The 17,466-nt window shown below is 44.9% G+C and overlaps 1 protein-coding gene across 3 annotated transcripts in view; it reads left to right on the forward strand.

Moving 5' to 3' along the window:
* The window catches only part of SLC1A2 (solute carrier family 1 member 2), a 108,282-nt gene that overhangs the window by 78,140 nt on the left and 12,676 nt on the right, over positions 1-17,466 (forward strand). For all 3 annotated transcript variants that reach the window (XM_010964674.3, XM_045523894.2, XM_010964677.3), the window contains exons 8-10: positions 2,815-3,009; positions 5,521-5,655; positions 16,549-16,780. In XM_010964674.3, the coding sequence (XP_010962976.2) occupies positions 2,815-3,009; positions 5,521-5,655; positions 16,549-16,780 (562 nt within the window). The remainder of the gene's footprint in view (positions 1-2,814; positions 3,010-5,520; positions 5,656-16,548; positions 16,781-17,466) is intronic.

Consider the following 17,466-nt stretch of genomic DNA (forward strand, 5'->3'; position numbering starts at 1 on the left):
CCCCGTGAATTGTTTGTGAGGTTAATTTCCTGTTGAGGTAATTTTCCTGATTGACTTTCAACTGTCTTCATGTATAAAAATGTTAACTCATGTGTCACATGTTGCAAATAAATCCCCCCCACTTGACATTTGTTTTAAAAATTTACAGCTTTTTTTGCCACTAACAGGTTTTAATTTGTATGTTGTCAAAGTCATCAACCTTTTCCTGTAGTATTTAGAATTTTGATTTTGCTTAAGGATATCTTCTCTACCAAAGATTATAAAATGTTACTTTATCTTTTCTTCCAATACCCTTATGGTTTTGGTCTTTACACTATTTCAAAAATAGTATCAGTATCTTTTCTTTTGAGTGACTAGACAATTATCTTAGTCCCTTTATAAGACAAAGGTAAATCTTAAAGGCACAGGGAAAACCCAAATTTATATTTAAATCAAAGACCAATGCTCGGGTTATCTGACAAAAACCACAAAAATTAGACCCATTTCTTCCCCTTACCATATATTTCATTTGAAAAAATATATATATGGTTTTACTCTTTGGTTAAACTGTGGCTTTTTCCTGGATGTGGAATTTCTTTTTTTAAACAAGTCATTGTGGCATGAGCCACGTACTAAGAATTAACTCAAGAGTTCTTTTGCTATTATGACTGCAAGGGAAAAGCCCCCAGTTGGCCAACTGAATATACTTTCCACCACCCCCTGCCCCTAACCTGGGACTGGATAGGGTTGTGGAGGGGAAGTTTTAACCCCCTTTTTCTCAATAGGCACAGAGGTTGGCGTCCAGGCAGCCGATGGAGGGGGGATGGGACACACCTCTATACACCCCTCTAACTTCAGTACATGCTGTTAAAACTAATCTGGATAGAAAAAGAAGAATCTCAAGTACCAGATAGTTATTATTAGCCACATTTGAAGACTGTCATATGACCATTAAGGCAGGAGCCAAAAAAAGAAGAAGAAAAAAAAAAAAAGCCCACCAATGTCAGAATGTCAGAACACAGCAAAGAGTTAGAATTCTCAAGTCCCAGATTGGGCTGACTGGGTACACATGACTTCTTAAGACACAAAGCCTGTCCAGTAGTGACATTGTTTCCCCCAATCTGTTGAACTGTCTAAAGACCCTTTATGACCTTGTAGGAAAATGAATGCAGTAATAATAATGGACATTTTCTCGTCCTCCCAGCAATGTCCTTAAATTCATCCTGTTTGAGAATCCAGCCACCAACCACAGCTGAGCAGCCATTTCAGACCAGTCGTGGTGTCCTGGTCACCCTCAAACAGGTCTTGGAAAAGGGCTGCGGGTGTAGGTGAGAGGAATAAAGGGACACTGACTTCTCATTAGAACAGCTGGGGCAGCAAGCAGGTACAGTGGCACCCCTGCGTGTGAATGAGGCAGACGCCAACTTTTCTCCCCAGGTTCCCAACGTTTTAGTGATGAGAGGTCTCCAAGCATCCATTTCTTCTCCCCACCTAAGACCAAAAAGGGGGCATGAGGCAGACCCCTGACCTGAAATCACAAAGAGTTTTCCAGTAAGATGACTAACTTCCTTAGCATTGTTAAGAGGGCTTGCGGGTCTGTGGGTTGATAAGATGCAGATTCAGGAGACCCTAATTTTAGAATTTAAGCTTCCTCAGTTCTGAAGTGGCCCTGGAATCTGCATTTTATTCAATATGCCTGAAGCTGACAATCCTCTCCTACTCTCTGAGAAACCAAGGCCTCTGAGGGTGATTTTGTCCAGTTTGGCTGGAGCCCTAATTCTGACGAAGTAGAAATAGGGAACTATGATTAAAGCTATAAATTCAAGAGAGAAAAATGTGCTGTCTGCCTTGGGGGTTTCCCAAGTCATTTTGCCAAGTTTTGAATAAAAGAAAAGAGAGTGAACCACCAGGCACTCCCGTGGTAGTCTAAATGTTCTGCATCGCTTTCCATGTTACTTCAGCTCTGAAGCAACTCCTCCTACCCTCCCATCGCCTCTATCCACGTGGAAACAATATTCTGGCTCTCAGCAACACTTACCCTTATAGGTTTCTTATTTTAGAAGACACAGAACATGTCAGGAGTTCTGGCCTTTGAGATTGAGTCATATGGGCATGATTTCCCATCCCACGCCTGGGAGGAGTGGAGGTGAAGTCACGCCGAACTGGGTCTTTGATTGGCTACAGACGTGTGCTTTTCTGCCCTATGTTGTTGGAGAGATTGTCGAGCTGGCCAGTGACCATTTATCAGGGAGCTGGACTTTGAGGGTCCCCAGTGAATTGCTAGAAGCTTGGATTCTTGCTGAATGGTGCTTAACATGTTTGTCCAGCATCCTCAAAATTAGCAGGCCCAATTAGCTCAGGGCAATTCCCAGGGGCGGGATACAACCCATGTAGTCATCTTGTTGGAAATAGCATTTCTAACATGAAATTATGGGTCATTCAAAAGTTCCTCCTTCTGTCTTACTGTTGATAGTTGATCCTTTTCTGATCCTTTTTTCTTTTTTGCAGCCCAATTAATGTGAGCAATCAGATGGGCTTCAATATTTAATCCAAGATGGAAACAGTGACCAAAGGGAAAAGAGAACTTGAAGCTCTGAGTAGATTTCAAAAGCCAGAACCAACAAAAATATTTTGCTGCCTATTAACATCTTAATAAGGTCAAATTTGAGCCTCCAAATCGATGGATTTTAACTTGGCTCCAGACACTGCTTTCTGCAAGTCATATTGTTTGATTGGAACAAAAGGACAAAAACTTTGTGGTGCCATTTCAGTTTGTGCTTTGTCCTGCTTCTCGAAAGTGGACATAACACTTGTCTCTCTCTCTTTGTCCCTCAGTGCTGGAACATTGCCTGTCACCTTCCGTTGCCTGGAAGAAAATCTAGGGATTGATAAGCGTGTGACCAGATTTGTCCTCCCGGTCGGAGCAACCATTAACATGGACGGCACGGCCCTTTATGAAGCGGTGGCCGCCATCTTTATAGCCCAAATGAATGGCGTCATCCTAGACGGAGGCCAGATTGTGACCGTAAGGTGAGCGAAGTGGGTGGGGTGAAGCACTGAAGCAACCTTTTACCCTATCCCCTTCCACACTAACTCCATTTCACAGAGGCCACTTGAATTTCAGTTTTCCGGGTGGGAGAACGGTGAAGGAAATAAAAGAGAAAAGGCATTCTTGGCAGGCTCAAAGGGAAGATCGAGACAAGAAGGAAGCAGGCTCACACTAATGCCTTCTGTATGTATTGCCCATGTGAAATTGCTTCAGAAATTTGATGTTATTTTACTTTTAACCATCCTGTGATGTTGCAAGGCAGTTATTTGCACGTTCTTTTGATACATGAGGAAGCACAGGCTTCAAGGGGCATGGTAGTTTGCCCGAGGCTATAATGCTGTCAGGAGTGAGCCGACAGGGCTCACTGGGGCCAACATCAGCTGACTCTGAATCTGCTTTGTTTTGATTTGTTTCATTAAAATATGCTCCCTTCTGAACCCTCCTGGACTGTTGTGGGAATGTGAACTGGTGCAGCCACTATGGAGAACACTGTGGAAAATCCTTTAAAAACTACAAGTAGAGTTACTCTATGATCCAGCAATCCCACTCCTGGCATGTATCTGGAAAAGACAAAAATTCTAATTCGAAAGGATACATGCAACTCCAATGTTCATAGCAGCATTATTTACAATAGCCAAGACATGGAAGCAACCTAAATATCTATTGATAGATGACTGGATAAAGAAGATGTGGGGTGTAAATAAAGAAAAGAATATAATTGGGGTGGAGGAACACAAGGGGAACCAACTTCCAGGAAGAATTCTCTTTATAGGGGTAACATGGCAACATGGCCACTGTACAAAGGGATGTGTAAGAGTGACTCATACAACAGGCAACTGATGTTATAAATTAAATAGCTGAGGCCAAGATCGTTGGAACTTGGGAAGTTCCCCTTCCCTGGTGTTCTATCCATCTTGGGGAAATGACTGAGAATTCCCATTTGCCAACTCTAGGGACTTTAGGGACATTTTCATTACAAAGCACCCTCACCCTGCCCAGATTTCCAGATAAAAATAACATTTCACATTTTCAGGAGGTGAGGGTTGCGATGTGCTAGCCTCTTCTAAGTGCTTTCTGAACCCTTGTTATCTCCGTTTTTACAGACAAGGAAATCAAGGCACAGAGGTGAAGTCAGTTGCCCAAAGTCATGTGGTTAGTAGGTGATAGAGTGAGATTTGAACCTAGGTTGTTCAACTCCAGAGCCTTCACTGATAATCACCACATACTACTACCTCCCGTGACCTAGATGGACCCAAGGAAAGTGGAGTTCTTTAAACCCTGACACCGGCTCCACATTGATGGGGCAGAGGAATAGCAAAGATGGGTTTTGTAGATTCCACTTAGAGGAGATGTCTATTTTGTGGGAAGGATGACAATATGAAAAAACCAGTGTGAACCACAAAACCTCCTGGGACCTTCCTTTCCTCATATGTAAGATTAGGTAAATTCAGGTCCCTCCCAACTGTAAGGCCAGGATTCTGTGCTTTGGGCACACCAATGGCCTGGACTTGGTCAAACCAGTTTGGGAGCCTGATTCTTAGTTTAGAGCCCGAAGACCTACTCTAAACACTCTGGAATTGGATAACCACGAAGAAAGCAGCCCCTTTTTTCTTTTCAGCAGCCAGAAAAGCAAGTTAGGAATCTATATTTTCAGAAGCATCCTTCCATTCAGAAATGATAGTTTTTATAAATAGCACCCAGAAAAGAGGAGGAAAAGTCACTGTCATTTGCTGGATCACAGAGGCCCCCTGGTGTCTAGACAGGGCACTTGAACCCAAGGTTAAACCCTCTTCCAGAGACAACTTCAAAATGGTGCTGGATGTGCCCTTGGCATTGCTTGGAAAGCAAGGGATGAGATGCTTCAGAGGGAAAGCCTCCTGTTACTTCATTATCATTTCTTGGCATCCTCTCTCTGAATAATGTGTTCTCCAGCCCATGGTGCAACGTCCAGGCATCTGAAGCTTACTGTCATTTGGAATTCTGTTGATCTGTTCGCCCGATGTCCACTCAGTTGTGCCTGGATATTTGCTGTTTTGAGTTCTCATGTTAACATTGGCAGTGGCCTCTGCAGACTCCTGCCACGTAGTCTAGAAGTCTCTGGTTCCCACAGAGACATACAGGCGTAAGCAGAAATGAATGCAGGGGTGTTCCTGTGGGAGGACTACGAGTGATTTGTTTTTCTTCTTTAATATTTCCTTGTCTGCTTTTGGAGCCACGCTTACCTAATTTGAGCCCAGTGATCTGTTAGGCGAATTAGATGTCATGATGGGGGTAAGACTCTAATCCATGAATTTATAAGCTTCCATCACAGTTGAACAGAATCCAAATGGACCCGATTTCCTGGGCCTTGGTACTCCAGATTTCTCTGTTCCTTGGGAGGTCGAGAGAGATTTTATGACTGCCGGGAACAAGAGAGCTTGAAACTGCCTGCCAGGGGTGGTTTTGCCAAGGTCGCTTTCTCTTCCCTTGACCGGCCTTTTCTGTTCCCACAGCCTCACGGCCACGCTGGCCAGCGTTGGCGCAGCCAGTATCCCCAGTGCCGGGCTGGTCACCATGCTCCTTATTCTGACTGCTGTGGGCCTGCCGACGGAGGACATCAGCCTGCTGGTGGCTGTGGACTGGCTGCTGTAAGTGTCTGTGTTGGGGGTTTCTGCTGGGGATGTGAGTGCTGCCTCCCAGGGGTGGGCAAGATGCGGAGCTGCAGCCAAGACCTTAGCCAGTCCCCATGGCGCCTCCCTCCTTTCTTCCCTCCTTTCTTCCCTCTAACATTTACTCAGTGCCTATTTGGGAACCAGAGAAGAAAAAGAATCTCTAAGGGGTCTGGTGGAGGAATCAGATAAGTCAGAATACAAAGTTGAAAGCAGAGTAATACAGAACCAACTAGTGATGCGTGCAGAGCATCTCAAAGCACAAAGGAATATGGACTGTGTGATTCCATTGATACGAAACTCTAGGAAAGACAATATAATCTCTAGCAATAGAAGGAGATCATGGTTGCCTGAGCTCAGGGGTAGGGGCACAAGGAAAGCTTTAGGAGTAATAGACATGTTCCATGTACACAGGTTTGCACAGGTGTCCACATTTGTCAGAACTCAACATAGCATGCACTTGAAATGGGTACATTTTATTGCCTGTAAATTACATTTCCATAAAGTAGATTAAAAAATAGCACATACATGGAAGGATAGTGATAGAGACAGACACCCATCCCAGTCCAGGATGGAGGGGCTGAGTGGAGAAATCAGGAAACAAGGAAAACGGCTCCTGAATTCGAGGGCTTACTATGTGCTGGCTGCTACGCTGAGCCTTCACAGCTTCCTCGAACAGCCCTGAAAGCTTGGTGTTATCACTTCCATTATGAGAAAACTGAGGTTTAGGGAGAATGAATAGAGAATTGACCCTCGGTCTACTTGGTTTGGGAGGTCACCATGTTCACAGTCATGGCCATATTCAAGCTTCTAAAGGCAGTGATAGCTGAGCTGGGTCCCACCTGGAGGGAGAAGTTCCCCAGGTGCACATAGGTGGAGGGGGAACAGGGCGCTCCAGTCAAGGCCAGCCTGCACGGGGCATTGTGGCAGCACACAGCTGGGGACCTAGGAGTGGTGTGGTGTTGTTGGCGCACACAGAGTGAGGCAAGGTGCGGTGCAAGGTGAGGCAAGATGGACAGCCTTGAGGCCATGCAGAGATGCTTGAACTCAACCGTGTACACACAGCCTGGCTCCCTTTCCCAGTGAAGGACATTATCGTAGTGTAGGACTCACTGCCCATTCACAGTGGCAGGCCCGATAGCCAGATGGCCCCCAGTAGGGAGGTTGCTAAGGGCTCATTCGGGCTCTGGTGTTCTGCGGATGTACGCTGATACTTCCCGTCCAGTACTGGAAATAAATGACAGGCTCTGGGGGATGCCATTGGCTTCAGTGTCAGAGGTGCGGAGTGACAAGTGCTGGCGCAGAGATCCAAGGCCAAGGTGCTCACACATATTTTATAAATCACCCTAGCTGCCAGTAGCAATTTTTCTGACACTGATTGGCATGGATTTTAAGAACCGGAAGCCACATTTTATGGCCTTGAGTTTCCCCCACGCTGAAACAAGTTCCATCCCTCTATAGCCACCCTTCTGAAGAGAGGAACTTGCGAGTGGCTGAAAGGAAGAAGGACACTGGGAAGGCCAGAGAGAAGTCTGGTCTTTCCAGAGAACCTGCCGTTGAGGTTTAGGTTAGAAACGGAAAGTGGCTCTTGGACAGAATCTGTTCAACCCAGGAGGGCTGCTGGGAGGGGCGCGGATCTTCCTGACTGGTTCTCCCAACACCAGAGAAATGCTCTGGAAATGCCTTTTGTGGGAAGGTGAAAAGCAAGTGAAATGAGCCCATCTGTCTCCGCCCACCTCCCAGGTGGCAGTGGCGGCGTCCTCCGCGCTAGCTCGGTTATTCTCTGTGCCCTGCACTGGCCCAGAGGGACAGCCTTTCTCATGATGTCCATCCAGACAAGGCAGTCCTGGGGCAGCTGAGATTCAGTGGTGGTATGGGTGGAAGGATTTGGAGGGACAGAATGAAGGAGACAAAGGAGTGGGGTAGGATTTGGTTGGGAGGAGGACAAAACGGAATTGAAGACACTGGCAGCTGCTTGGGGACAGAGCACACAGTAGGAGCTCAATAAATGCATGCTGAAGTTACCCACAGTTGCTGTGTGATAACCCACGGCCTTTCCACACATGAAGATAGAGGAAGCTATTAAAATCCCAGCTGCTTCCCCTGTGACTTCAGCGTACTGAGCCCTCTGCCTCTTTGCCCGTCGTCACTGAGCGTCCCTTGCCTGCTCTAACCACGTCGCCTGGTCTCTTCTTGGGCTTGTTGCTGAGGACTGACGTCCACCATCGGAGATTCATCTTTTTAAAAAGTATTATTGTAGAAAGACAAATGCACTTTGTCTTTAGAAACAGAAATAGACTCACTGACACAGAAAACAAACTTTTAGTTACCAGGGTGGGAAGGAGGTGGGAAGGGATAAATTGGGAGCTCGAGATTTGCAGGTGCTAACCACTATATATAAATAGATAAATAAGTTTATACTGTGTAGCACAGGGAGCTATATTCAATATCTTCTAGTAACCTATAATGAAAAAGAATATGAAAACAAATATATGTATGTATTTGTATCCTGTGCACTAGAAATTGACACAACATTGTAAACTGACTATGCTTCAATAAAAAAATCAAAAAGTAATAAAAAAAATGATTACAGAAGCTACCCCATTATAATGCAAATGCATTTAAGTGGAAAGAAAATGCACTTGTAGTATCAGGAATGAAGAGACAGAACTAATATTTGGTGGGTGTCACCGTGTTTTTTACATCTGTTTATGGTTAATACTTAAAGATAGCTATGATGTATTTCACAGATGAGGAAACCAGGACTTGAAAGGCACAGGTGAGCTCATGTGGCCAGATCAGGGCCCTTCATGCCACACAAGCAAATCTAACAGCAGGAAGGAGTGGAGGGGTCCAGAGACAGAGAGGTTGGCGAAAACAGACCACTCAGGGTCACCCCTGGTTATACATACTAACCGGATCATTTTTTGTTTGACCTGTTTGGGTTTTTTTTCCCCCCTCTCTCAGGATGAAAACAAAACAGAACAAAAAGGCTAGGTGGGGACAATCGGGGTACAATCAAAATCTCAGCCGCTCTTAGAATTCAAATCCTCCAGCCCCAGGAGGTCAGCTGTTGTGGGCCCTGGTCTTCCTGGCAGTCATCTGCTTCCAAGCCTGTTGGAGGAGAGTCTGTTCATGAAACATTCAAGACTCTGCCTCCTTCTGACCTAGATTTTAGCGAATGGGCGCTCACATGCTCACACTTGCACCGAGAGCGTCCTGACTCCAGGGCTGAAATGTGCTAGCAGAAGGAAGTTGACCAAACAAAGGCAAATGATGCTACATTGGGATTAACTCTGTTGATGAAACTGTATATGAGAAAACTCCATCCCAGGCTGCCGCTGGAAAGGGAAGAGTGAATGAAGAGCTTGTGTCTAGTTCTGGGGTCTGATCTCAGATGGACAGAGGCCTTGTCCTCAGGGGAAGGAGGGTGGAGGTGGGATCCCTGAGCCCCACTTACTCGCTGGGGCTGCCGGCAACTTACTTACGCTCTGGATTCAGCTTCACAGTGTGTACAGTGGGACTGGTAACTTACCAGCTTGAAGGCAGAGTCAAGACCTATGCCCTTGAATGCCCTTCTAGTTTTAAGACCCAGACTAGGATTCTGCTAGTGATGGATGTCTGTATACAAGTAAGCATGAACGTTCCTTTTAAGAAGAAAACTAAAAGGGAGGGTAGAGGATCCTGGGAGACCGTGCGAGGGGTCTGTAGCCAGGTCAAGTCTGCTTTGAATTAGTAATGGTTCCACATTCTTTCTCACCAGCAAGAGGAGTTCTGGAAACAGGCTCTTGGTCATGGGCACCGTGGCTAATGGTTGCCCATTAGCACGTGCGTGGGGCCAGGGGATAAGATGAGAGAGGGAGGCAGGAGAGGCTGGGCATTTTCTGGTGAAGTAGTTTGTGGGGGAAAAGCAGAAAGAAAAAAAAAAAGCAAAGGGGGGCATTTATTTTCCTCTCCAGGCAAGGTTTGTAAGGTTTCATAACTCTAGCAACTCTTCCATTTAAAACCAAACAGAGCCTGCAATGACATTTAATGTGCTACGGTCTTTGCCAACTGCTGGAGATCGGCCAGCCTCATTACTGCCCGCCAGGCCCTGGACATTATTCAATGGGCAGACTTAGCTGTAAATGTCATGGTGAAAACCAAGATTCTGAGCCTTGAAAAGTATCCAAGTCCCAGAACACCAGATGGGTGTGGCTGGTAAAACCAGAACCTTCCTCAGGGTCCAAGAAGCCCTTTGTGTCAGGCATTCTTGGCAGAGATGTATGGGATCTTGCTGAAACCCCTCTCTCTCAAGGAGTCATGATCGAAGGAAAACTGGGAGTCAATAGCAGGGAGAGGTGATAAATAACTGGGTCTGGCCACAGGTGGGAAAAGGAAAGCCAAGTGGATCTATAGCCTATTTACCATGCAGGACTGCTGGTGAGAGCATCTCTGGGGACATATTTGCTAACTGGGGGGTGCAGTTGACATGGAACTTACAAGGAAGCTGGAGAGAGCCGCCACCCTCCAGGGGGGACTCTGAAGCTCCCCTATTAGCTTTCCTGGAAGGAACAGAGCATTGGTTCTCAAACTTGAGTGTGCACCAAAATCTCCTGGAGATTCAGGAGATCTGCGGAGGGGCCCAAGAACTGGCTTTTCTAACAGTTCCCAGGTGAGGCTGATGACTAGTCTAGGGACCTCACTTCCAGAAGCATGGACCCGAGGTAGGGAAGGGGGAACAGGAGTTCCTGGTTGGATATATGAGCATCTCTACTCCTTTTTGAGCACCGGTTGACATTTTGTGCCTCCATTCAATGAATCTTGATCAAAAGGACACAAAACTCTAATGACTAATACTCAGTGAGTGCCCCTTAACTGTCAGACACTGTTCTAAGCACTTTACATGGACTTGTTTCAAAAGTTGCAGCAAATTATGAGGCAGCTAGTAGTATTATCCGTGTTTTACAGTTGAGAAAACTGAGGCTCAGAGCAAAGAAACATCCCAACTTTGTGAATATTAAGTGGCTGAACCCCTGGGATTCAAACCCAGACGATCTGGCTATTCCTTGAATGTTCCAGGCTTGCCCATCTGGGTTCTCATTCTCTTACTTAAAACACACACATCTGCACATAAACACACACACATAATTGATTTAACTACCATTCCATGTCTAGTGGAGGAGAAAACCAATTCCTTTATCTACCATCTCTCTGAAGATTCTAGGCACTTACATTTACAGCTTTTGCTTTGATTTCCCACTTCCACTGATTTCTCCTCTTTTCTACGTCTTACTTCATCTTCATTCTGTGTCATCCTTACCATGGAACGTGACCCTTCTCTACTAAATCCTTCCTTCCCCTGCCAAAGTGTCCCCAACTCAACGCAGTGTTAACTGCCCGTCAGGGGAATGGGGTGGAGGTGGGGCTATAGTTCCACGCAGCAAAATCATGTTTTAATGCATCACAAGAGAAATACATGCTCATGGAAAAAATGAAGGGAGGGGCAAAGCTCAGGAGAGTTATAAAACGAGAAAGGAAAGTCTCCCCTCACCTATAATTGGATCTTGAAAAAGGAGCAGAATATGCGACCCCCAGAAATGCCAATTGGCCCGTGGGTTATTTTAAGCTGAAGGCAATCAAGACCCAGCAGACTCAAGGAAAGCTTTTTATGTCCCCTTTAACGCATTAAAGAATTTAGAAAGGAGGCCCATACCAGGAAGAGAGCTATTACCAGAGATAACTTTTTCATCGGAGAGACTTATCTGCGTGGCAGGGCAAACATTTACCAAATATTTACTCTTTACATGAATTGTCTTCCTCCCCTTTGAAGCCTCAGACCCTTGTCCTCTCTTTTGCTCAGAATGGCATATAAACCTCAATTGCCTGACTGCCTTTGAGTCTCATATTTTTATAAGGCTCAGGTATGTACAAAATTAAATTTTCCTGTTAATCTGTCTTATGTCGATTTAATTAGTAGACCAGCCAAAAACCTAGAAGAGAAGGGAAAAAATTTTCTGGCCCTATAATCTCAAGTCTTGTTTCTCTGAAGTAATCACTGGTGGCAATAATTCAGGTGGCATGAAAAGTAAAAATTTAATAATAGGCATCTATTTTATTTAAAAAAAAAAAAAAAAAAAGTCCTTTAGTGTCCCTCGTGCTTGGAAATCTCTCCGTCCACAGGTTTAGTTTCCTTGCTGGACCTCTTTGCTCTCCACTTCTCTGTCTTCCCCCAGATCGCAAGACACCTCTCTCGTTTTCCTCTGCTAGTAATCTGAGTCTCTGTGTGTCTCTCTTCTTTCTAGATCTTGCCCTGCATCCTAACTTTTCACCAGCAAAATATCCAATCAGATGTTTGCCAAACAAAAGACAGTTCTCTTTCTAGATTTAATCTGCTTCTACCTCTTAAATAACAATCCATCCCCACTCTGCCTCCTTCACTTACCTGCCTACCCCCCTCTCCTCTGGCCCTGCCCATGTCATAAATGAATAAAATACGGTATCAGCCCTCCAAGGACGTATAGTAATGGGGACAGATGTGGTCAAAAAAAATCCCAGCAGTGTGCTAGGTGCAAAACAAGAGCGGGTAAGAATTGTTGAAGGAATAAGAGAGGAAGTGATCTGCTCCCCTTTTTGCTCAGATGGATGATGATGATGGTGATGATGATGTTGGTGATGATGATGGTGATGTTGGTGATGATGATGGTGATGTTGGTGATGTTGGTGATGATGGTGATGGTGATGTTGATGGTGATGACAGTGATGGTGGTGAGCTGTTAAGATTGAGCACTGAGTTTGCATCAGGTGCTATATCAAACCTTTTATATGCAGAGGTGGGCTGAGGACCTCTCAAAGGACAAGTAAATCATACACGTTAGCAGTTATTATCTTCCGAACACTCTGGGAGGTAGGTCTTACTTTCCGTATTTTACAAATGAGAAAGCCGAGCTGAAAAGGCCAAGTACCTTTCCCTGCTGAAGGCAGGGTTGTAACCCAGACTCCAATACAAAGTTCGCACTCTTCTGTGGGTTCTTCTTCCCTTCTCTAATCCCATATGGCTAGAGCCCTCAGATGCCCAGAATCATGCCAGCCTTCTTGAGGTCGGGGGCCTCAGGTGACCCCTCTGCCACACTGTGCACCCGGCATCCGAGCGTTTTTTCTATGAATATTAAGCTGAATCAGATGAAATTGCCAATGGTTGGCCTTTCTGGGCTCACAAAATGGCAATTTCATGTGGTTCACTCCATACAAGGCACCAGATGAATTGGCTCTGTTCTTCTGCGAGCAGGACTTTAGACAATCCCACTGCCTTCCTACCAGAAGATTTAGACGGAGAGAAAGAAAAAGAGAAACAGCATCTTGACAATTGCTTTTCTTCCAGGGAACCAGACCCAGTTCCTCAGTGTGGAAGAGCTTCGTCAAGCTCTCTTGGTCTTGATTCCCAGTAGCCGCCAAATAGCTGCCTCACTTGTAGTACATCCACTCAGTTAAAGATTCTGCTCTCACCTCCCTCTCCTTCTCACGACCTGACATGCCACATCCAGACCCAAGAGTAACAGCAAGCACTCAAAAATTCTTTTTACCAAGTAGCCTAAAAACTCCTGATTTCAGCAGGGTTTCACGAACAGTCAGGGCTGTTGGGAGAGAAAATGAAAGTATTTGTCTGTGGAGAAACTTTCCACACGCGAACCATCAGTCCCCATATCCTGCTTTTGGTCAGAGTTGGACTTCCCCAGAATTGGTCAGATATTCCCCCCGGGGGTCTCAAAAGCAAACCAGAAATTCTGTCTTCTGTCTGCCTCCATCTACCACTCCCTCTCCTCCCCTTCTCGGTCAATCTTCTTGAACAAGTTGATTCCACCTAGTGTCTCCACCTCCTCATCTCTCATTCAATACTCTACCTTTTGCAGCTGGCTTCTGTGCCTGCCTCTGTATTGAAGCTACCCTCGTCAGGTCAGTGATGGTCTCTCCATTGCTGAAACTGAGAGCCACCTTTTCTCCATTATCTTACATGACTTCCAGGCAGTCATGGACATGGTCCCTATTTTTGAAACACGCTCTCGCCAAACTCTTATAATTTCCTGCCACCTTTGCAGGCTCTTACTCCTTCACCCATTCTTTAAACGTTGGTCTCCCTTAGGGGTTCTTGGCACCCACCCAGGGCCTCTCTCATTGCTGACTCCTAATTCACTACCTGCCGCTCAGATATCTCTCCTAAATCTTCGGTCCCTATTCCCAAGCACTTGCAGGACATCTCTCCTTGGCTGGGTCACGGCCCTCACTCAGTATATTTAAGCTGACACCAGAATCTTTCTCACCCCAGCCAGTTATATCCTCTACACCTGGTAGCACTGTCCATCGGTTGCTCAAACCCAAAACCTGAGAAGAATCCTTGACTCTTTTCTTTTTTATTTTCTATAACCAGTCAGTCCTCAAGTCCTGTAATTCTGCCTCCTAACTCTCCCTCGAATCCGTCTTTCTCCGTGTCCACCGCATCCTCACTAAGTGAATTTTGCTCTTTTAGTCTAGCCACTCTTGATAATGGAACAAGCATGATCTTTCCCTTCAGTGGCTCCTCGTTACACTTGGGATAAGGTCCTAACTCCCGCACTTGGCTGACAAGGCCATACCTGATTTGGTCAGTTCTTACTTTCTGTTGCTCACTGCGCTCATGAGCCATTGTGAATGATCTTGAGTGCACCTACCGCTTTGAATTCACATGTTTTAGTTCTTTCTTCCCTCTAGCTCATCTCAGACTCACCCTTCGCACCTGACTCAACACACTTCTATTCAAGCCTTTGCTGAGGCCCAGGTATGGATAAAGTTGCCTATCTACCAAACCCGAGAGCACCCAGCACTTGCTCCTGCTGGATGCATGGCTCAGGAGAGATTGAAAGTATAGTTGAGAAGCAACAAAGCAGACTACAACCGTATGGTTAACAGATAACTCAGCTGGTTCGTTGGCACTGCTGCCATAGGAAATGTCCTGTAAGTAGGGTTAATGTTTTCATGGGTAGATAATAGCTTAACCAGGCATGTTTGGATGCTCTGCCTAGGAGCTGCCAAAAATACATTTGAATTGATTTGATAAGATTAATAGTAATATTAAAGGGACACATCCTGGAATAATTAATGTTTTGTGAGTTCTTACTAAATGTCTACAACTGTGCTAAGCATTCTGTTATTTTGTTTAATCTTCACAGCAGCCCGTAGGTAGGGAATATTTTTATTATTTGTATTTCATAGATGAGACAACCAAGACTCACAAATGTTGAGTATGATCAGGGTTGTCCAACAGGTCAGAGGAAAAGCTGGCATTTGAATCCAAGTCAGCCTGCGCCCAGAGTGCATGCTTTTTCTGAGCTACTATCATGTGTTCCTTCTTATCCTCTGACACTGGGGCTTCTATGCAATCTCTACTTCAAGTGCCTGATTCTGTGGATGACCTCAAGACCCAGTTCTCCTTCGGGTACAGACTCTATCACCCTGAGGCAGAGTCTCTAAAGCAGAAGGGAGGAGAGGAGCGTTCTCAGGTGGAGAGATGCGCCTGAGAATTGAAGCCAGGCTTTGATCTTTTTTTTTTTTTTTTTCATGGGCAACATCTTCCTGCCTGAAACCAGACGGGCAGCTCCCAAGTTCCTTGCAAGAGAGCCAGGCCAGACTCCTCCCAGTGCAGCTTCATTATTATTATTCTCTAGTGAGAAATAGATTTGATCATGGCAATGAGAATTTATTTTAGGCCTTTGTTCCAAGAACCAATGGAAGTTCCCACTTTGCCTTAAACTAATTCTAGTGTTTTCATTTATTTACTTATTTTGAATTGAAGTCTTGAGTGTCCTGGATTAAGATGTCTCCACAGCATCTCTACCTAAAACTCCTTCCTTTTCTTTTCCTTTGTGTGTGTGTGTGTGTGTGTTTGTGTGTGATTTTCCAACATCCTTTTTTGTTTTTTTCTTTAGAACTTTGAGTGTCTCACAGATAGGGTCAAAAGGACTCTTCACAATGATTTAAACTTAGGGGTGAGAGAACACAAGTTATTCTTGAGAACTTAATTTGTTTTCCTGGCGCTGACCTTCTAAGAGGGAGAGTGAGGGAGAGTTACCAACCATCCTATTTTTCAGGTCAGAACTTGAGAAACAAGATTGGAGGAAGGAGTTTTCTCAACTTTTGCTGGTTCAAGATGCCCTCTGGAAGATTTAATTTTTTTTTTAGGTTAATAGAGTGAGCAAGAAAAAGTAGTCTGGTTTTCCCAGGACGCATAGTCATTACACCTGTTGGTCAGGGAGAAAACTGTGACTGGGTTTCTTAGCCCACAGCTGTGTCTGTGTATATGTGTGTGGTGGGGAGAGACTGGAGGTCCCGGGGGCAGGGGGAAGGCAGTGTTAGTTTTGACCCTTACGAAAAGATGAATTTTCTATTATGAGGGAATTCACAGGTGGTTGCTCTTTCTTGTAAAATTAATAAATAAAATTAGTGGAGGTAATCTGGAGTTTAAATCAAGAGGAACTGTTGGACAGAGCTAGGAATGGCTGCAGTCTGGGTACTAATTCTGAGAACTGGACACATTATTTCTGTCTAGTTCTTCCTTCTCTCCTTCTATCTATTTGCTTTTGTTTATTGGGTGCTTACCATTCATTAGACATTTTGCTAAGCAATTTACAAACATTGTCTTATTTAATTTTCATGCAAGCTTATGAGAGAAATATGAGTGTTATCTCCAACTGGCAGACAAGGAAATCAAGGCTCATAAAAGTTAAGTCACTTGCTCCAGACCAGGCAGAGGGAAAGGTAGAGCCAGAACTCAGCCCCAGGTCTCTCTGTCCTAGACCTTGACCTCTCAGCCATCACATCACACTGCTTCCTTACTGAACGTCTTCTGTTCTTTGTCCCCAGGGACAGGATGAGAACTTCCGTCAATGTTGTGGGCGACTCATTCGGGGCTGGGATTGTCTATCACCTCTCCAAGTCTGAGCTGGACACCATTGACTCCCAGCACCGAATGCATGAAGATATTGAAATGACCAAGACTCAGTCCATTTATGATGACATGAAGAACCATAGGGAAAGCAACTCTAACCAGTGTGTCTATGCCGCACACAACTCTGTCATAGTAGATGAGTGCAAGGTACCTTTCTCATTCATGGATATTGAGACCTGTATATAATAGTGCATGCTGGATTGCTTAGATTTCCTAAAGCAAACACAAAAGCCCTGCATGTATTATTGTCACATTAATTTTTCTAAAGAATCATGTAACTCAAGCTTCTAGGAGTCCCAGATCATCTAACTCTGTGTCTGATGTGGCAAGAATCCAAGTCTAACAGCGAAAGAGCCAATCAGTTGCTTGTTTCATCCATGTGATATAAGACAATCATTCTGACTTCCCCGTCCACCCACTCCACAAATTCGATCAGAGTTCTTTGAACATTATGCTCAAGAATTTGTGGTTCCTAGGGCTTTGCTGGCTTTCATATATTCTATTCCTCAAGTGAAATACCAAGAGAAATACCCAGAATCATTTGATTCATAGAGCACAAGGATTCCTCCTTGCTGTATTTCACGTATTGGTCAAAAAAATGTGCCCACGTAACTCTGTGCAGCTATCTCTTTCTCTTAATTATTTCTGTGGGAAGGTGAGTTTTGACCTGGCAGTCACTTTGCTCCAAAAAGGGGAAAGTAACTTCAAGTAAAGGATAACTCTCCTTCAGGACAGTCATCCATAGATGTCTTTGAGAAAACTGCATGTCACACACTGCTTGGCAGCACCATCTTTCCTGAAGCATGGATGCTGTGGACTCTTTTCCAAGCTGT

This window comes from Camelus bactrianus, chromosome 10 (assembly GCF_048773025.1).
Source record: "Camelus bactrianus isolate YW-2024 breed Bactrian camel chromosome 10, ASM4877302v1, whole genome shotgun sequence".
NCBI classification, from domain to species: Eukaryota; Metazoa; Chordata; class Mammalia; order Artiodactyla; family Camelidae; genus Camelus; species Camelus bactrianus.